The sequence below is a fragment of the Ovis aries genome, chromosome 1 (genome assembly GCF_016772045.2).
Source record: "Ovis aries strain OAR_USU_Benz2616 breed Rambouillet chromosome 1, ARS-UI_Ramb_v3.0, whole genome shotgun sequence".
NCBI lineage: Eukaryota > Metazoa > Chordata > Mammalia > Artiodactyla > Bovidae > Ovis > Ovis aries.
Window position 1 is genome coordinate 99,312,404 of NC_056054.1, and position 21,372 is coordinate 99,333,775.

At 42.5% G+C, this 21,372-nt stretch overlaps 1 protein-coding gene and 1 long non-coding RNA gene across 8 annotated transcripts; one reads left to right on the forward strand and one right to left on the reverse strand.

Moving 5' to 3' along the window:
- The first annotated feature begins 4,195 nt into the window (after positions 1–4,195).
- Positions 4,196–14,509, forward strand: LOC132659544 (uncharacterized). Of its 2 annotated transcripts, XR_009600080.1 has the most exons (4): positions 4,196–4,395; positions 6,981–7,131; positions 9,564–9,678; positions 11,768–14,509. It is a non-coding gene; the product is annotated as an uncharacterized LOC132659544 (long non-coding RNA). The 2 variants fall into 2 exon arrangements; XR_009600081.1 differs by lacking the exon at positions 4,196–4,395 and having other exon boundaries at positions 6,452–7,131.
- HJV (hemojuvelin BMP co-receptor) lies at positions 12,021–18,714 on the reverse strand. 6 transcript variants are annotated; one of them, XM_015092214.4, is made up of 4 exons: positions 18,584–18,714; positions 17,108–17,294; positions 16,133–16,695; positions 12,021–15,648 (listed from the first exon to the last, which is right to left on the reverse strand). In XM_015092214.4, the coding sequence occupies exons 2-4, from the start codon at positions 17,202–17,204 to the stop codon at positions 15,025–15,027; spliced, it is 1,284 nt and encodes a 427-aa protein (XP_014947700.2). In that variant the 5' UTR covers positions 17,205–17,294; positions 18,584–18,714; the 3' UTR covers positions 12,021–15,024. The 6 variants fall into 6 exon arrangements, with proteins under 6 accessions (XP_014947700.2, XP_014947701.2, XP_014947703.1 ...); XM_015092215.4 differs by having other exon boundaries at positions 17,108–17,312; XM_015092217.4 differs by lacking the exon at positions 17,108–17,294 and having other exon boundaries at positions 16,659–16,695.
- Between the last annotated feature and the right edge of the window lie 2,658 nt (positions 18,715–21,372).

Consider the following 21,372-nt stretch of genomic DNA (forward strand, 5'->3'; position numbering starts at 1 on the left):
TACCAATCAGCGAGGTCGCAGCAGCGCGTGGACACAGTGTGCTCCTGGCGGGGAAAACGGTTGTTGTGCATCGCTGCGGGGCTGGGAGGAGGGGGCGGAGGGGCTATGGGGCGGCTTCCCGTGTGCCCAAGGAAGGAATGCTTCACTGACCCCAAAATCTATCCGAGGCCAGTGGTCTTCGAAGGGCGGGTGTGGATGCTTTTGGAGTGGTAGCTATTATTTTGAGGTAAAAGGAAAATGTGCTTATGATGGAATTCCATGCCTAACCTCAGCCAATGTAATTAATTTAGAGGTGACTGTTTATTCCCGGCTCACAAATCGCAAGTCGTGTGAAAAACAATCCCAGAGCTCCAAGAATACTTGAGGATGGGGCGGAGGACAGGGAGTGCAGTCGTTACTGTTGAGGAAGATCCGCTTTGTCCTTCTCTTGCCCCGCATCTCTCAAAAATCAACAAACAACCCCCTGCTCCTCCCCGCTCCCCCCATAAAAAATCCCGGCTGTGTGGGAAGGAAAAGAGAACTTGTCACAAATTTTTAACCTCTCTTCAGCGGTCACAGCAAAGTGAATATATGGGACTGATTAGCCATCCCCCACTCCCTTTCTAGCCCCCTGGGCTGGAGGCTGGGGGCTCCGGTCCGTGTGCCTCTGCCCCTGCGTCCTCCACTCGGTTCTCTCTGTTCTCTGGACTGGTACAGTACGGGCGTATCCACATCCTGCCACTTATCCCGTCATCTCTTCAGTCCCTGATCTGCAGAGTTAGGGAACACTTTATTTATGGTCTCTCAGTTACCTCATTACCTCTTCGTTAAAGTGTGTTCTTTGGGCTCTGAGTATCTCACTCCCTGCTTCTCCAGGAAAGTAATTAAAAAAAAAAAAAAAAAAAGGCTTCACTCTAGTCATCTTTTTCCTGAGTTATTTTAACTGTCTCGTCTTCCTCCCCCTTCCAACTTACTAAATCAGAGGTACACCTCTAAATCTGCTGCCCACACTCCTCACAGCCTTCAAATTAGTTAAAAGCAGGAAAGTTGTCAATCGTCAGAGGGAAAGTGTCAGGGAAAGATGGCCGTATTTCTGTTTGAGGGAACCATTCTGCAGTCTTTGGAAAGTTTTTTTTTTCCCCCCTAAACTGTTTAGAAATAGGTAAGAAAGGGAAGAAAAGACAGAAGGATCGTTAGCACACTGTATGTTAAAGCTAAAAGAAACCCTGACTCTTCATCCTGTGTTATTTGGCTCTCTGTCAGATGGGTTTTTCCCTAGCTGGCCGTGAGGTGCCTTAGGAGCTGACTCCTGAGAAATTTTTCAGAGATGCAGTAAGAAAGACTTGTGTGCACAGATACAGGAATTCTTCTCCCTTTTCTTTGATTCCTGAGTTCCTCCCCATGGGTTGGAAAATCAGGAGATTATTATCTCATTTCTTGTGCTAGAGAGAGGAAGACAGTGTTCCCAAGACTGAGATGGGGAAGTAAACAAGAAGCATTAGAATATGTAGAGATCCTGCCCTCTTAGCAAGAAGATGGCTATTCACTGCTGTGAAGGATCCTTCTTACTTGTTCTTGCACACCCTAACTGGGTTGACACCCTAAGGCTAACAAGTTACAACCCAACTGCACTATTAAGCAAGCTCAAGAATCAGGCATCAAGACTACTGGAAAACACACACCCACAGGACCAACCCCCAGAACAAAAAGGGGAACATGTTGATCCTTAGGGTGTGTGGTTTTGAGGCGGCACCCTGTTTAAGAAAGTTAACCAATAAGGCCTGAGTTGTTTTTAGTTGGTCAGCAATATTGGTTGAAGTAGGTAGAGCAGGGAAGGTGAGACTCTCACTAAAGTAATTGTAAAATGTTTAATTGTAGCTTCTGAGAGAATTTTTAGGTTGATAGATGTGGAAGTGTATGTAAATCTGAAATACCAAAATGTTGACAAATAAATACATAATGACAATATTATTAAACAGTGTGTGATGTGTAACTGCATAAATGTTGAGGGGCAGGCAGGAGAGGTGAATGTGACAGACCAGGGTGGTATATATTTGGAACATCTTAGAGAAAGGGGAATGCCAGTATTTACTTGGTCACAGCTATGGAGTACTGACTTGCTTTTTTTAAAAAAATCTTAATACCATTCTCTTTTGCTTTAAGTCCCTCTCTTGGGCTCCAGTTTCTTCTTTCTTTCCCGTTTTGCAAAACTTGGTGCAGACCACTTGTTTGTGCTGTTTTGTGCCTGGGTTCCCTTAAATGCCAGAAAAAGATTTCACTTTGGCAGCTGCTGCCTACCAGGCCTGTAGCCAAGACATGTTCTGAAATGGAGTTGTCCTGGACAGAGTTGTTTACAACCTTTCACCTTATAACCTGGTATTCTGATAAAAACGTGCCTTCTGATTCTTTTTCTCAGTTCCTGTGCCAAAGAAGAAAAAAATCTTACAAACTTCTGTCCTGAAAACAGAGTACAAACATTTGTGGGGTGCAAGGGAGGAAGACAGCAGGTCCAGTAAGGAACAGCAAAGGAGGGCTAAATCCAAGAGTTTTGCAGATTAGATCATCTTTACCTGTTCCTTCCCCACCCTCTTCAATCCCAGTATCAATAGGAAACCAAGCGGTAATTGTTTGCTTTACAGGAGGTGGTTGAGCAAAGCCAAAGCTTCTAGGGAGGGAAGTGCCCTCTACCCTCAGTTCCAATTAAATACAAGGAGCTGCTTGCATTTCTCTTTTCCTTAACTTATGCTCTGATAAACATCTAGGACTCTAAAGACTCAAGGTTCCTAATAGCCCCCTTTTTTATCCTTTTAATCACTACTTTCATTTCCACTCTGAAAATTTCCCTTTTATCTTTCCCATTTTCCTCTAGGGAATATTAATTTAGAGACAAATAAAAGTTTAAAAGAGAGTGTGGCATTTGAGGCTGATCAACGTCAGGTATTCCTCCAAGTCACTGAGCACCTGTAATAGACCAGGTCCTTTACATAATTATCTCAGTAATATTTTATTTATAAATTCATCTGTCACCTTGTTCTAGAAGGATTTAAGGTTAGATTATTTCATTTAATTCTCACAATAACTCTGTGACTCAGGGTTAAGTCAGGCTCAGAGGGTTAAGTAATTTGCCTGCAGTCACCGATTTGTAAGTAGAGCAAAATCTTGAACCCAGGTTTGTCTGATCTAAAGTAGGTACTCCTGAGGACTTCTTGGCAGCCCAACTATTAAGTATCCCTGCTTCCACTGCAGAGGGTATGGATTTAGACTCTGGTCAGGGACTAAGATGCCTTGAGTGTGGCCAAAATAAATAAATTAAGTAGGTACTCTTTCTAATGTGTTGTCCTGCTTCTCAGTGCTTTAACACATGGTTTCTTGTTTGATCTTCACTGTAAAGGGTTTAGGATAAGACTCATAAAATATTAAAATTAAAGGGGACTCTACCAGTCATTTTTTTTGTTAGAGAGTTACTTCCATAAAATATTAAAGTTAAAGGGGACTCTACCAGTCTTTTTTTTTTTTAAGAGAGGTACTTTCTTATTTTAGTTAAGTAGACTTGCTCTTGGAGAAGGAAATGGCAACCCACTCCAGTGTTCTTGCCTGGAGAATCCCAGCGACAGGGGAGCCTGGTGGGCTGCCGTCTATGGGGTCACACAGAGATGGACAGGACTGAAGCAACTTAGCAGCAGCAGCAGACTTGCTCTAGGATGTATAGCTAGTAACTGGTGGAGCCACTCTCCAAACTCAGGATTCTTAACACTTTCTAGAATCTTGTCTCTAGTTTGTTTTCTGAAGATTCTTGTTTCTCAGTTTAATTATTAAAACAACAACAACAACAACAAAAAACCACTTCATTTGAACAGATTGCTGGTTGACTGGGTTAGGGAGTAGGTGAAGTGGGTGAAGAGAGTCAAAAGGTATAAACTTAACAGTCATAAAATAAATGTCATAGAGATGTAATGCACAGCATGGTGACTATAGTTAATAATGCTATATTGCTTATGTGAAAGTTACTAAGAGAGTAGATCTTAAAAGTTCTCATCACGAGAAAAAAATCCTGTAATTAAATATGATCACAGATGTTAACTAGGCTTATTGTGGTGATCATTTTGCAACATATCTAAATGTCAATCATTAGATTGTACACTTGAAACTAATATAATGTTGTATGTCAATCATACCTAAATTTAAAAAACACTCATCTTGGGTCTTCCCTGGTGGTTCAGTGGGAAAGAATCAGCCTGCCAATGTTATAGACTCAAGTTCAATCCCTGATCTGAGAAGATCCCACATGCTTTGCAGCAACTAAGCCTGTGGGCCACTGTTGAGCCTGTGTGCTAGAGCCCAGGAGCTGCAACTACTGAAGCCTGTATTCTGCAACAAAAGAAGCCACTCCAGTGAGAAGTCTGAGCGCTGCAACTAGTAAGTAGCCCCAACTTGCCTCGACTAAAGATAAGCCCCAGCAGTTTAGAAGACCCAGAACAGCCATTAAAGAAAAAGAAATCATCTCATCTTGAAGTCCATATTTTATGTTTATTGGTGTCTCTATTTTTCTACTATGTTGAGGAAGGAAAGAAGATCTGAGAGTTGTCCAACTTCAGGGAAAGATAGAGAGAGGAGGTGAATTAATTTGTTCAAAGCTACTGCAGACGCCTTTAAGATATTTCTTAAGGTAGCCTTATGATACAAAAGATTTTTTTCCCTTTTCATGCTGTCACCCATGTTTTCTCTTGTTTACTGTTAAATTTCTTAAGAGAGTAACTTATACCAACTTTATCTGTTGGCTAAACTTGTCCCTTTGTAGCCTGGCTTCTTCTGTCACTAAAATGGTTTTCCTTAAGTTTCCAGAGGAAACCATGGTGATTTTTTAGGCCATATTCCCCTTGACTTCTATATAATTTTAAAACTGCCATCTTTGTAAATTTAAATGTTCTTTTGGACTTTATCCTTTTCTCCCTTGTCAGCAGTTCCTTTCTTCTCTCCCCTACTGAAAGCTTTTCTGCTTGGCTCTCTCCTTTTCTGTCTTCAGTCTTTGCTGTTCAGTTTGCCCATCTGTACATCACTCATGGAAACGTCTGGCCTGTCTTGAAAGTTCTAGTTGGCATCAAACTCAACTTGTCTAGTAGAATTCATAATCTTCTCCCTGTGCTCAAGTTCGCTTCTTACTCTTGTTTCTTTTAATGGGACCATTATATGTTCCCCTAGATATCGAGGCATAAAATCTAAAAACTGTCTTCAATTCCTTCTTTTCTGACATTCCTCACATTCAGTCAATTGCCAGATTCTGAAGAGGCCATCATTCCATTGTTTTTCTAGAAGCTGTTATTTCTTACTCTATTGCCATCACTCTGATTCATATCCTTGTTATTAACACTTTTGCATAAGTTATTTTTGATAGTTTTAAACTGATCTTTCTGCTGTAATCCATAAACCTCAACTAGATTAATCTTACACAGTTGAGTTCCTATCTGTTCTGTGATGTTCCCAAACCCTCTGCTTACTGAATCAAATTAAAATACTTCAACCTAGTATTTAAAGCCTTCACAAAGTGACCTCAACTAAACTTTCCAGTCTCATTTCCCACTACTTCCTCAGAAATGTATTCTACTCAGCCAAACCTGAGTACACCGCGTTCCCTTAATATATCCTTCTCTGCATTTGCTTATACTTTTCTCTCTACCTGGAATGCCCGACTTTCCTCCCCATCTCTACTTTTTTAAATCCTACTTCGGACACCTCATGTGAAGAGTTGACTCATTGGAAAAGACTCTGATGCTGGGAGGGATTGGGGGCAGGGGAGAAGGGGATGACAGAGGATGAGATGGCTGGATGGCATCATGGACTCGATGGACGTGAGTCTGAGTGAACTCTGGGAGATGGTGATGGACAGGGAGGCCTGGTGTGCTGCGATTCATGGGGTCGCAAAGAGTCGGATACGACTGAGCGACTGAACTGAACTGAACTGAACCCACTCTTCAGTAGACAGCCAAATAACTTTTCCTCTATGAAACCTTTCCTGATTCCCAAATCCCTTTATCTCTCACCTTATAACCAAATAGAATTCCATTCTCTTTGAATACTCCATTCCATATTTTTAAACTATTTCTTATATGGAACTTACATGTAAAGTTTCTTTTCTGTCCTATGGAATGAATTCCTAGAGAGCAGGATCTGTGTCCTTTTAAATATGTTTATTCTTCATAGCATCTAGAAAAGTACATTTCATAGAGAAAATAGGTTATTAAATATAAATTAAATTGATAGATTGGGATATATCTTTGCAATAGAATATGCCACTAATTCAGAACCTAGTACTGTATCTTATTAACAATAAGAAACCTAATCTCGGTTCCTTCTGCTACACTTGAACATAACCAGTCCCTCTTCCTCAAAGCCTATGGCCCAGTTATGTATAGAGCAAGGGTGGTGAGGCGGTGAGAGGTGATGGTTTGTTTTCCTATGAGGGAAAGTTGGACTGTACTGATGTTTATAAAAATGAGGGAGATGGGACATTTTGTCCTTAACCCAACTTCCCCTTTTCTGAGAAGTTCTTTCTTACACAATTCTGTAATCCAGTTGGCTCAGCCCTGCCACCCAGTGGATAAAGTACTATCGAGATCGTCTGTTTCACTGGCTATGCTAAAGTCTTTGTATGGATCAGGACAAACTGTAGAATTCTTTTTTTTTTTTTTAATTATTTTTATTTATTTTTTGGCCTTGCTGCATGGCATGTGGGATCTTAGTTCCCTGACCAGGGATTGAACCTGCACCCCTTGCAGTGGAAGCACAGAGTCTTAACCACTTGACCGCCAGGGAAGTCCCACAAACTGTAGAATTCTTAAAGAGTTGGGAATACCAGACCAGCTTACCTGCCTCCTGAGAAACCTGTATGCAGGTCAAGAAGCAACAATTAAAACCAGACATGGGACAATGGACTGGTTCCAAATTGAGAAAGGAGTACGTCAAGGCTGTATATTGTCACCCTGGTTATTTAATCTTATACGCAGAGTACCTCATGAGAAATCCCGGGCTGGATGAAGCACAAGCCAGAATCAAGATTGCTGGGAGAAATATCAACAACCTCAGATATGCAAATGACACCACCCTATGGCAGAAAGCGAAGAGGAACTAAAGAGCCTCTTGATGAAGGTGAAAGAGGTGAGTAAAACAGCTGTCTTAAAACTCAGCATTCAAAAAGCTAGGATCATGGTATCTGGTCCCATCACTTCATGGCAAATAGATAGAGGAACAGTGCAAACAGTGACAGACTATTTTCTTGGGCTCCAGAATCACTGCAGATGGTGACTGCAGCCATGAAATTAAAAGAGGCTTGCTCCTTGGAAGAAAAGCTATGACAAACCTAAGTGGCATAGAATTGAAATGATGCTTTTGAACTGTGGTGTTGAAGAAGACTCTTGAGAGTCCCTTGGACTGCAAGGAGATCAAACCAGTCAATCCTAAAGGAAATCAATCTTGAATATTCATTGGAAGGACTCATGCTGAAGCTCCAATACTTTGGCTACCTGATGCAAAGAGCTGACTTATTAGAAAAGACCCTGATGCTGGGAAAAATTGAAGGCAGGAGGGGGAGGGGACGACAGAGGACGAGATGGTTGGATGGCATCACTGACTCAGTGACATGAGTTTGAACAAACTCTGGGAGATGATGAAGGACAGGGAAGCCTGGAGTGCTGCAGTCCATGGCGTCTCAAAGAGTTGGACACGACTGAGCGAACTGAACAACAACAACAAAATCGAGATCCTTAGTCCACACAGAAGCGTTTCTGAGACTAGAAACTTGACCAGACAGCTCCCTGAGTGAGGAAGATGATTTTTTGATCTCGAGAAGGAGCAGAGGAAGGTGTTTATGACTGAAAGGAAGGAATTACATATTAAAACAGTTTTCTGTTTTTCATCCATTTCAGAGAACTTTCTGTGTTAATGCATTTTAAAGTGTACATACAGCTAAATACACATGTGTGTTATAAAGCAATTACACAAACATTTGATTCTTACCGGATAGGCAGATATTTTTGCAGAAAGGAATATTGCAATATAGAGAGCTCAAGAGGCTTGCTTAATTCACAGAACTAGGATGAAATTCATCTAATTTATGGTTTGAAAATCTTGCCTAGCACATCTCTGATCCTTAAAAAAAAAAAAAGTCACCTCCTTTGTAAAGATGTCTCTGATTTCTACAAGCAGATTTGTCACTTTCTTTGTGTTCTCAATAGCATATTGGATGTATTTCTCTGTATTATAAATGTTAATCATATATCTGTTTATTTGTTCCTCCCTACTAAACTGAGTTCCCCAAAGATAGGAGCCATGTTGTCTTATGGCCTGGCATAATTTAGGTGTTCCAAAAATTCTAAATAAGCGTCAAAGTCAATCCGTAGGATTATTTTAGCCTGATCAGCTAATATGTCGCATATTTAGCCCATCCCATTGCCTATCCTTCTGGTTTTGGTTTCTTCTCCAGCAATGATGGTATTCTCCCTGTAGGCTTGGTCGTGGTAGATGCAGGGCTGCTGCTGCTGCTAAGTCGCTTCAGTCATGTCCGACTCTGTGCGACCCCATAGACGGCAGCCCACCAGGCTCCCCCATCCCTGGGATTCTCCAGGCAAGAACACTGGAGTGGGTTGCCATTTCCCTCTCCAATGCGTGAAAGTGAAAAGTGAAAGTGAAATCACTCAGTCGTGTCCAACTCTTAGCAACCCCATGGACTGCAGCCTACTAGGCTCCTCTGTCCATGGGAGTTTCCAGGCAAGAGTACTGGAGTGGGTTGCCATTGCCTTCTCCAAGATGCAGGGCAGTGACCTCCATAAAGAGAAAATTAAACCATGGCAGAACATTTTCTGTTTCAGGCGCTACACTTTCAGCGAAGGACTTTTTGATTCTTTGCTGGAGTGAGGTTGGAAGGCAGGATGAAAGACTAATTTTTTTTAAAATTCAACTTAATAGTTCCTCATAGGTAGAAGTAAAAGAAGAGTGCTGTATCAAAGACCAATCACAGTTTTTATTGGGCCTTTGTTGCTGTGCAAGGGCTTTCTCTAGTTGTGGAAAGCAGGGACCACTCTTCATTGCAGTGCAGAGGCTTCTCATTACCTTTGGCTTCTCTTGTTTTAGAGCACAGCCTCTAGGAATATGGGCTTCAGTTGTTGTGGCTTGTGGGCTCTACAGTGAAGACCCACAGGCTTAGTTGCTCTGAGGCTTGTGGAATCTTCCCAGACCAGGGATGGAAGCTGTGTCCCATGCATTGGCAGGTGGATTCTTATCTGCTATACCACCAGGGAAGTCCACAAAACCCTTGATATTCAAAAGATTGATTCTTTTGGAACCAGTAGCAAAGAATGATTCCACAGTAACCCTGCAGTAGGGGCAGAATCCAATTATATTTCCTGATTTCTCTTTCACTTTCTCAAAGCCCACCCTTCAAGCACGAATAGATTATATCTCAGGAAACATATGTGACTTATTTCTTCCTAATAACTATTAGGGGGATGATGAATAATTTGGTTTGGGTGTAGGCAGGAAAACTGAGGAAGTCCTATTATTTTCTAATGTTCTGCCTTCCTTCCTTTCCTTAGTGCTGCTGCAGTTTCTTGGCACTGATTTGGAGAACCTGCCATTACTGGACCATGGAAATGATCTCTGCTTCCTTGAGAAGAAATGTGGGAAGGAACTTGCCATGAAGTATACAAGGTAAGGTGAAGTGGGTAGGAAGGGGGTTGGGTGGGTTTGAAGAATGATGGAAGTGTCCACAAGTATAAGAAGTTAAGGGGAAATACTCAGGACTGGCCAAGGTAGAAATGCGGTCTCTTTTTTAAAATCAAAATAATGTAATATAACTTAGTCAAAAATCCCATAATTTTAATTCTTACACACAAAAAAACAGCAGTTCTCAGTTCACTCTAATTATTTATCTTTCCATTATTTCAACTTTTTCATCTGGTATATACTTCATATTTCTTTTTTATGAATTAATTAATAATTAATTTGTTGATTTTGGCTGTGCTGGGTCTTCATTGCTACAGGGCTTTCTCTAGCTGCAGTGCACCGCCTTCTTGTTGCAGTGGCAGCACAGGAGCACAGGCTCTAGGTGCACGGGTTTTAGTAGTTGTGGTACACAGGCTTAGTTGTTGCTTGGCATGTGGGATCTTCCCAGACCAGAGTTCGAACCAGCGTTCCCTGCATTGCAAGGCAGATTCTTAACCACTGGACCACCAGGGAAGCCTCTCATATTTCTAAATTATATATTTCTTCTTTTATTTCTTAATTTATAAATAATTGACACGAATTTGAGCAAACTCTGGGAGATAGTGAAGGACAGGGAAGCCTGGCGTGCTGCAGTCCACAGGGTCAGTAGCTCAGTCATGTTCAACTCTGCGACCCTTGGTCTGTAGCCCCCAGGCTCCTCTGTCCATAGGATTCTCCAGGCAAGAATACTGGAGTGCATAACCATTCCCTTCTCCAGGGGATCTTACCCACCCAGGGAGAGAACTCGGATCTCCTGCGTTGCATGCAGACTCTTTACCATCTGAGTCACCAGGGCAGCCCAATATTAGACATATCATACTGTCTTTTTGCTACAGTATTTGAAATTTTAAGTATCTTACACCATACTCCCTATCCCTACCTTCCCATTCCTCCTACCTCATCCTCCTGATAGAGTTATATCACAATTTTGGCCAAATCAGTAGTCAATATTTACATTATTATCACTATTGTTGTTGTTTAGTCACTAAGTGTCCAATTCTTTGTGACCCCACAGACTGCAGCACGCCAGGCTTCCCTATCCTTCACTATCTCCCAGAGTTTGCTTAAATTCATGTCCATTGAGTTGGTGATGTTATCTAACTATTTCATCCTCTGCCACCCTCTTCTCCTTTTGCCTTCAATCTTTCCCAGCATCAAGATCTTTTCCAGTGAGTTGGCTCTTTGCATCAGGTGGCTGAAGTATTAGGGCTTTACCATCAGTCCTTGCAATAAATATTCAGGGTGGATTTCCTTTAGGATTGACTGTCTTGGTCTCCTTGCAGTCCAAGGGACTCCCAGGAGTCTTCCCCAGCACCACAATTCAATTACGACTATATTAATTATATATTATCACTATAAATAACATCAATTGTGGAGTCAAGTAGTATATTTTGACTGTTTCATGTCTTGAACAACCCTTTATTTGTTATGAACCCATAATTATTTAAGCAATTTATTTAGTTTATTATGCACCTACATTTAGTTTATTTCTTTTTTTAATTTATTTTTAATTGGAGGGTAATTGCTTTATAGTGTTGTGTTGGTTTCTGCCGTACAGCAACGTGAGTCAGCCATAAGTATATACATATGTCCACTCCCTCTTGAACCTGCCTCCATTAAGTTTATTTCTGAAATGCCAATTCTGTCAAATACTTATTAATATTTTCTCTCATTTGGTCAACATATTAGACAATCTAAGAAATTCATTTTCTTTTTCCTAAAGACTTGCTCCAGCCCCACTGGGTAATTCTTTTTAGTCATCAGCGCCATCTGCTGACTTAGTGGAGGGGAAAGACAAAAATGAAGCACCAGTTTGTTTTTAAACCACAAAATGTCCTTTCCATGATCCCTGACCTTGAGAATCTGGAGGAAGGAATATGGTCCTTATGCTAGAAGAGAGAGTATAGAATATTTAAATATTCTCTTTCCTTCTTTTTTTATGTGAACCATTTTTAAAGTCTCTATTGGATTTGTTACAATATTGCTTCTGTTTTATGTTTTGTTGTTAAAATATTGCTTCTGTTTTATGTTTTAGTGTTTTGGCCCCAAGGGATGTGGAATCTTTGTTCCCAGATCAGGGATCAAACCCACACCCCCTGGACTAGAAGGCGAAGTCGTAACCACTGGACCAGCAGGGAAGTCCCTAAATGCTCTCTTTCTTTGCCTTGTCATCCTCTTCTTTCCTGTGTTTTCCTAGAAGAAGGAAATTCTGTTATAATCTTCCTTTTCATACAATAGTCTTTCCTTTGACTGACCCACCAAAGGAAGAAGGAAAGATCAGCTACCTATTTATTTTACTTACACGTTTATTAGATGTACTAATGTTTGATAAACAGCACATATTTGAAGTGTATAGTTTCATGATTTTTGAAATCTTTGCCACAATCAAGATAATGAACATTCTATTCCAATTTCCTCATGTGTCTTTGTAAACCATCCCTCTCTCCCTCCCCTGACCATTCACAGGCAACCACTGATCTTTTTTCTCTCAGTATATATTGGTTTACACTTTTTATAATTTTATACAAATGGAAACATACAGTATGTACTCTTTTTTTTGTTGTTGTTTGGCTTCTTTCGCTTACATTCTTATTTTGAGATTCATCCTATTATTGTGTGTATCAGTAGTTTATTTCACTTTATTGCTGTGTGGTATTGTATATAAGTCTTTATCCTTTCTCTTGGATAAATACTTAGAGGTGGACTGTTTAGAGTGTGTGGTAAGTTTATGCTTAACTTGTGAAGAAACTGCCAAAAATTTTACAAAGTAGTAGTACTAATTTACATTCTCACCAATAGCATGTCAGAGCTTCACGATTTGCCAACACTTGATATGATCAGTCTTTTTAATTTGAACCATTCCAGTGGTTATGTAGCGTTTTCTCCTTGTTTTTCAAATTCGATTTGCATTTCCATGATAAGTAATGATGTTGAACATTTTTTCATGTACTTATTTTGAACTACTCATTTTCAAATACTCCATTGATAATAGGGTTAACCCTGAGTTTGGGCAAATGACAGGTGCCATAAAAGAATCTCACTCCCCAGTTGGCTATGAAATTCTTCTTAACCTACTTGAAATTCCCACAAGGGAATTTTGAGAAATGAAGTTATGTACTCTTTTGAGTTAACCAATATAAAGAGCAGTTTCTCAAAAAGATGTTTTGAATTAAAATGCCTAAGTTATCTGTAAGTGAGAACAGCAATGGATATATTTCCTCTAATTTTCTTCCATTAGAACAGATTGTTTTCTGGATTATCTAAGTGTTTTAGTCACATTCGACTCTCTGTGACCCCACGGACTGTAACCCACCAGGCTCCTCTGTCCATGGAATTCTCCAAGCAAGAATACTGGAGTGGGTTGCCATTTCCTCCTCCAGGGCATCTTCCTGACCCAGGGATTAAACCCGTATCTTACAGGCAGATTCTTTACCATCTGAGCCACCAGGGAAGCAGGTCACCTTTAAAGTAAAGAGACTGTGCTTTGTGGGAATGGCAGAGTGGCTGCGGTCTTTAGAGAAGATAGTGAGTCAGGAATAGAAGATAAAGAATTGCAAAAGAAATTTAAAAGAGCAGACCAAAAGGACGCTCTGTCTGGTAAGCACTGGCTGGTGTGTATGTGTGTCCTGGGGAGTTAACCAATATAAAGGTTAGATGGGTGAAACTGAGAGAAGAGGGAAGAGTAAAGCACTGTTACTTTAGAACATCCTGGACTAGAACAGCTTCTATTTTCTTTTCTTCTACAAATTAGATTCCTTCTATTTGGGGCTTCCCCCTACTTTCCAGCTCTCCCTTTTGGGTTTCATATGACAAAAGAAGAAAATAGTTTTTGTGATGGCAGCCACTGCCTGCAGCTCCCTTTCCCTGCCTCATCCACAATTAAAATCTTCAGTGGCTGTTTCCTTGACAGAACAGTGTAGTGTTGAGATTAAGTTAAGTCTCCGAAGCCAAATTCTCTGGGTTCAGTTTCTAGCTCTACCATCTGTAAGCTGCGTTACTATGGAAAAATTGCTTAGTCTTCCTGTACCTCATTTTCCTTATATAACAGTAGAGATAAGAAAGTTACCTCCCTTAGAGAGTTGTGAGTATTAGATGAATTAATAATTTTAAATTGTTTAGAAAATGGCCTGGCAGGTTTTAAGCTCTCAATAACTGTTAGCTGTTAATTGAATTTAAACTCCTTGGCCCCACTTTCAAGGCACTTCATAATCTGGCTTCTATCCATCTAGCCCTTACTTCTCATCTACTTCATTTGAGTTTTGCTGGTTTCTTCACTGAATCATGAATCTGAATGTCTAGATGGTTTCCCCTGCCTGGAAGATCCTTAATTCAAATCCAATCTTACCCAGTCTTCAAAGATCACTTCCGATCTCATCTACTCTATTACCTCTTATTATTTATTATTTCTTGAGTTCTTCTCAATCATCTTCCCATTTGAATTCACAGTATCATGGAATTTAGTGAATAATTACACACTCATCACTCCTTCATGTAAGTCAGTTTGTCTCCCTAATAGCCTGTAAACTTCCTGAAGGCAGAACAATATCTCACGGTTTTGAGCCCTCTTTCGGTGGAGTGAACACATTGACTTCATGCCATCTTAAGCATCTATAAAGAGATTCAACATAGACAACAATGTGAAGACTCCATAGCTTTAATATCAGATTAGTTAGGGTTGGGGATGATAGCTTCTTTCCTACCTGTGTCATTCTCCAAAGACAGAGATTCTCTTCACCCAAAATCCAAACAACTCCCAATTCATTTATGAACCAAGAAAGCAGAACACATCTTACCCACATTATACTTATCAAATAGATTCTTTTCCTCATCATTTCCTCCTCTTTCTACCTTCCAAGAGAAAATATCATTCGATTTTGAGTTTCTGATGGGTGATGATCATGTCTTCCTCTTTCAGTTCTTCTCTATTAAAAGTCTCAACCCTTAAGTTTTCTACTGATTTTTCTACTGATCCTCAGGACCCCATAACCTCTAAGCTTGTAGGGGTGATTTCAGGAGGAGATGGACTAGAACAATTTGTTTCCTGTTAACAAGACTTGGAAAATTAGTGAAGAGCCCCTACTGAAGTCTGGAATGCAGAAACCTTGCCCAAAATCCTTATGCTGTGATCATTTCAACCCTAGACTGCAGCCTTCTCTCACTCTGGAAAAAAGTTATTGTTTCATGTGTTTCTTACCCTCATTGTTTCCCTTCAATGATTCTTACGTTCTCCCTTGCCAATCTCTCTCCGCAAATCACTTCTAGACCCATCATGGTTACTGAATGCTGGCCTGGTTACTGAATGCAAAGCCATAGAACGAAGAGCCCAGAAAGAAGTGGAGCTGGGAAGGTTGCTGGGGAAAGAGGAACCCCAGCATCTGAGGGGAAGAGGTGTAGTTTTTCCAAGTCTGGCAGGAAGGCTCGGGCGTCCTCCAGAGCTGCCTGAGCTGCCACAGTAAAGTTAGGGTCACCGGAGATTAAAACATCAAAGACACAGGAATGAAAGTAAGCGTCTTCAACCGGCAGCCCTTCCTTGCACAGCTGTCGGGCAGTATCTATGGTTATAGTTCCCCGACGACTACGCACTGAGCGTGAGAGTCGCTGACTTGGAGGGCATCCCCCAACACAGAGCTGCAGGTCCTGCTCAGCTGAGAAGGCCCTGGCCACATCCTCTGCTACTCTGATGGAGAAGGAGAGCTGCCCAGCTGTCTGCCGAATGATTATAGTTGTGCCAATGTAGGCAGCTCGGATCTCCACATGGCTCCCAGGGTTAGCAGTTTGAATGGACAAACTTGAGCCCCCAGGTCGATCACCTCCATTGATAGAACCATCTTCAAAGGCCGCGGGAAGGTTGTCCACCTCAGCTTGGTAGACCTTCTGATCAATGCATTCCTGCATGTTCTTAAATATAATGGTAAGCTGTAAGGGCAAGAGGGAAAACGGTTTATTTGGGGCTCAGTGCAACCCTCCCCTCTTCCATCAGCTAGGCCTCATTATTGTACATAATCAGGGATCTGATCCCAGCAGAGATGCAAGGCTTATCACAGTCCTCACTCCTTGATCCTGTCTTTATGTTCCAATACTATTTCATCCCTGCGCAATCCCTTTCCTTCCTGTTTGGGCTCAACTTCAGCTGCTCCCATAGGAGAAGGAAGTTTCCTTTCTGTAACTTCTCAACCCAGAGCTTCTCAACTTTCCTCTCCCCAGCTCTTTTCTGCATTGGAGTGAAATTCCCACGGAGGGAAAGTGATTTACAGGAGCAAGTGTTCGGTAGGAGGGAGTGATTCAAGATGTGAGAGTGGTTCAGGAGGAAAGGGAATAGAGCTGCATTGCTGAAAACTAGTAGGGTTGGCATGGGAGTGGAACCCTGGGGTGACCATGGAGGAGCAGTTGAGTCCCTGACCTTCCGGGTGGTGGTGGCGTTGGCCCCCAGTGCCACAGGGGAGCTGGTGGCCTGGACAAAGAGGAAGTCATTATCCAGCAAGGGCCAAGCTCCTTGGACACGGCACGTGTGAAAGTGGTGATGGAAGGTGCGCACGTGAGGGTCCCCGAAGGAGGCGCAGTGCAAGAAGCCTGGGGGTTGTCGGTGCAGCCGGGAAAACCGGCCTTCATAGTCACAGGGGTCCGGGGCTGGGGAGCCAGAGGCGCGGATCGGGCCTGCGCCCGGAAAGACGGGGCCTCGGGGTGGGGGAGGGGCCGTGGGGCCCTGGCGGGAGCAGTTGTGCTGAATCATCAGGTCTTCGATGCCGTGCACAGCAGAATGGAAGGCGAGGTCCCCGCGGCAGGTGCGGGCTGTGCGCCGAGTGCAGAGCGCGTAGGAGCGGAGGGCTCGGCAGAGACCGCTGGAGCCCACCCCTCCACCTCGGCCTCCTCCTCGAAGGGCTCCTGGTGAACCCCCACCTCTAAGGCTCAGAGTGGAAGATACATACTCAGCATTGCAGCGGAGGATCTTGCATTGAGAATAAGCTGAGGGCGGAAGGGAGAGAGGAGTGTGAGCTGGTCCCCGGATCCCCGCGCAACCTCAACCATAATTCTCCCAGGTCTCATGGGGGGATAGCAGCGGATCCTAAAACCCAACTGAGAGCCTCCCCCAATTCCCAGTCCCCAGCCGCCAGCCCCCAGCTTCCTAGTCTTGTCCTCATTCAGTCTTGCTAAAGATGGGTAAGCCCTGCTAGATCTCTCCCGCCTGTGGATCAAGGGCTTTCCCAGTGCCCTTTCCCAAGTTGAATGGTGAATAAAATATACCTATTTGAGAGTGGGGCGAGTGACTGGGACCCCTCAGCACCCATCTCATCTCATTCACCCAAGCTCACATGCCCACCCCTACATAGCAGCCTACCCCCTAGATCCCCCAAAGCCTTACCTAACCCTTCCTTACCATGTCCACAGAGGAGCAGCAGGAGAGTGAGAATGCTTAGAGTTGGGGGACTGCCATGGGGGGACCAGGGACTAGGGGACTGGCCTGGATCCCCCATACCTATCCAGCCAGGTCCCCCCAGGTTCCGGTTCTTTCCAGCTGATGACCCTCCTACCTAGTGAATTTTGACCGGACGTCCTGTAAGGGACTGAAAAAAGAAATGTGGCTGGGCATGGGGAAGAGAAGAGTTGAAGATTGTTCAGAATGATGTGAAGAGAATCTGGGAAGATCAAGAAAAGAATGAGCTAACTGGAGTTTAGGGGAAATGGGTCTCCCTGAACTAAACACGAGGCTGTTGAGCCTCTGTGCCCTGCTTTTGTGACCACTTTCAGGCCCCTTATGCAATACCCCTAGGTGGGGGTGGAAGAAAGGTTGAGTGGACTCGGAGGGCAGAGTCCACTGTATTGCCCCATTCTGAGCTATCAAACAGCAGGAATGTCAAAAAGAGGAACCATGTGGATAGATCAGATCTCAGTCATACCAGTGGGCTCCCCAACAGAATTAGGATCTGAAAATACATCAGAGACTACCGCTTATTCACCCTTCCCCATCAGGAGGGGACACCCTCCAGAGGTCATTCATTGATTTTCCTCCTTTGTGTCAGAATTTTCAGTAAGGAGGAGTAAGGGTGGGATACACATCCCATCTCTGGAATCAGTATTCAAATGAAAAGGGAACCAGTCTCTTTCATCTACTGTAGAGAGCTAAAATTATCCCTCTGTCTCATGGAACAATGGATGCAAACCAAGCATGCAAATCAATATTTGTTATGAGTCAACATTTCTTCTTCATGAGTCAACTTTTCTTCAAATCTGACTGAAGAACCACCCTTTCCATTGATCTTACCTTTCCATCGATCTTAACTTTGCAAGTTTGGAAGTCAGTCTTTTGATGAGGACAAGGCTTGGGGAGGGGCTAACTCCCTCTTGCCAAACTAGTCTCTCTGGAGTTAGGGATATGATTGAGGGAGAGTCATGCAGGAAGGAGAACAAGATGATGGGGCTAGAGTTGTAGGCAGAAATCATGTACAACAAGGAGTAAGCCTCACCCTCGGAAGCCCAATGTGAAGGGCACTGATAAATAGGAACAAGATAGAGGGTATCAGTGACTAATCATCTGAAGCTAAATTTGGCCTTGGTGAGAAAACCACAGAATAGGAGGTGTAGGAAACTTCTACTAAAGAAGGAGACTTCATCAGAAGTCTTGAGGTAATAGGAGGAGCCAGCTAAGACTCCCAGAGGAGAGATGGAGGTTTAAACTTCTAGTGGCCAGAGGCCAGAAAGCTTAAGACAGAAGGAGAAATGGAGACTGGGGCACCTTGGTATGGAAGAGATCCTAGATTTGCACCAGAGACATCCAAGTTTATGTCATAATTTTATGAGATTCTAACTTCAATTTAGAAGATTTTTAAAGGAATTGCAATTAATTTTGACTTACTGTTTCCAGAGGTCAAACATTAGTCTGCTATCCAATTCTCCAGCCATGACTGTCTACTGTATCAGTCAGCTCCAGCCAGGGGATCCCCCGTCTCTTTCTCCATGTCTCCCCTAGGTCCCCAGACAGGCTGCAGTCTCACTGAGGTCAGGGAACCAGAGAAGGTCTGGTGTGGGGGGAAGGGGGACTAGATGGCTGGCCGGAGTACTGGACAGCTGAGCGGGGGAGGGAGGTGGCTACTGAGTTGACTGTTTTAAAAATAGCTAAGTCCAAAATTCCAGGAGTGTTGATGGGGGTAGGGTGTTGGAGTGTTGGCGAGAAGGTGGGGAGGGTGGAGAGGGTAGGAGGATTAGAAAGAATATGGGGTATAGGGTGCCAAGTGGCAGAGAAGGGATAGGAATATGACCAGCAAATCAGTTATCCAGTTTGAGCTTACATGATTCTAGTCACTGCCTACTCCAAGCAGCCCTCCAGCACTGTCAATAATTTAAAAGCCCTCTGGCCTTTAAAAATTAGACTAATTTTTTAGTCTAGTTAGACTAGCCTTTAGACAGTTAGACAGTTGTATACCTTTAGCTCAGCACCCTCATCCTTGCCATACTGAATATTGCATTTAGTTTCTTCAGAACATATCTAGGAGATAGCTGACTTTAAATAAGGTCCATAGCAGAGGTAGTTCACAGCCCCTCCCCCATCTTTGTAGAGTATTTCAGAAGGACTTAAAAAGCCAGCTGTCTAGAGAAGAAATCTGAGCTCTGAGTGGTTTAGGATGAGTGTGTGTTTCAGTCTACCAGATCAGATCCTCGCAGCTGTCTATTCCCCAACGGCCTCCATTTTCATTACCTTATTTATATAGCAGCTCCTCTTTGCAGGTATACACACAAACACACAAGCTTCTGAGTTTCTGAGGGAGGAGGCTAACAAAGTCAACGAGGGAAAGAAGGAATGGGGATACAAGTTTTTGAAGGGGAGAGGAACTTGGAGAGATAAAGTGAGAGAAAAAGAGATTCAGAAAGATACTTTTGTGGAGTAACATAATCTTGTGACCTTTGAAGAGATTGCAACCAAAGAATTTAGCCACGTATTTTTGCAGCCATAGGCATCAGGGATCATCGTTTCTTAGTACTTGCCAAGTGAAATTAACACAAGGACTGATTTCAAATAGTGTCACTAAGGCACATGCACTAATTTGCTCTACATTTAATTCAGAATTCAGAAGTCCACAGAGTACTCTTCTCTTTTTTATACATACAGATCTGAAAATTTTTTTCTCTCTATCACATAAAGCCATATCACAAGGGTTTTTATTACAGAAATGTACAATGACTCCACCCAAACTATCCAAGTGATTTAAAAACAATAATTTGGCTGTGACATCCCAAGTGGTATATACTTTTAAGGACAAAAAGAAGTGCAAAGATATTTTAAGTAGTCATATTATTGGTGGTAAAATTGGTATTGTTATTCTGAAAGTATTCTAGGCGGTGGTGTTGTTCAGTCGCTAAGTTGTGTCTGACTCTTTGTGACCGCACGGACTGCAGAATGCCAGGCTTCCCTGTCCTTCGGTATCTCCCGGAGTTTGCTCAAATTCGTGTCCATTGAGTCGGTGTTGCTATCTAACTATCTCATCCTCTGCTGCTCACTTCTCCTTTTGCTTTCAATCTTTTCCCAGCATCAGGGTCTTTTCCAACGAGTCAGCTCTTCACATTAGGTGGCCAAAGTATTGGAGCTTCCGTTTCAGTATCAGACCTTCCAATGAATATTCAGAGTTGATTTTCTTTAGGATGGGCTGGTTTGATTTCCTTGCAGTCCAGGGGACTTTTAAGAGCCTTCTCCAGCACCACAATTCGAAGGATCAATTCTTCACTGCTCAGCCTTCTTTATGGTCCAGTCCTCACATCTGTACATGACTACTGGAAATACCATAGCTTTGACTATAGAGACTTTTGTTGGCAAAGTGATGTCTTTGCTTTTTAATATGCTGTCTAGGTTTGTCATATCTTTCCTTCCAGGGAGCAAGCGTCTTTTAATTTCATGGCTGTGGTTACCATCCACAGTGATGTTTAGAGTCCAAGAAAATGAAATCTGTCACTGCTTCCACTTTTTCCCCTTCTATTCCACTATTTTTCACTATTTCCACTTTTTCCCCTTCTTTTTCCCCACTTTTTCACTTCCCATGAAGTGATGGGACTGGATGCCATGATCTTAGTTTTTTGGATGCTGAGTTTTAAGCCAGCTTTTTCACTCTCCTCTTTCACCCTCATCAAGAGGCTCTAGTTCCTCTTTGCTTTCTGCCAGTGTTATCATCTCCATATGTGAGGTTGTTGATATTTCTGCTGGCAATCTTGATTCCAGTTTGTGATTCATCCAACTCAGCATTTCGCATGATGGACTCTGCATAGAAGTTAAATATGCAGGGCGACAGTACACAGTTTTGTTGTATTCTTTCCCCAATTTTGAACCAGCCAGTTGTTTCATGTAAGGTTCTAACTGTTGCTTCTTGAGCTGCATACAGATTTTTCAGGACACAGGTAAGGTGGTCAGGTATTTCCTTCCCTTTAAGAATTTCCCACAGTTTGTTGTGATCCACATAAAGACTTTCATGTAGTCAATGAAGCAGAAGATTTTCTGGAATTCCTTTGGTTTCTCTATTATCCACTGAATGCTGACAATCTGATCTCTGGTTCCTCTGCCTTTTCTAAACTCAGCTTGTATATCTGAAAGTTCTCAATTCAAGTACTTCTGAAGCCTAGCTTGAAGGATTTTGAGCATAACCTTACTAGCATGCTAAA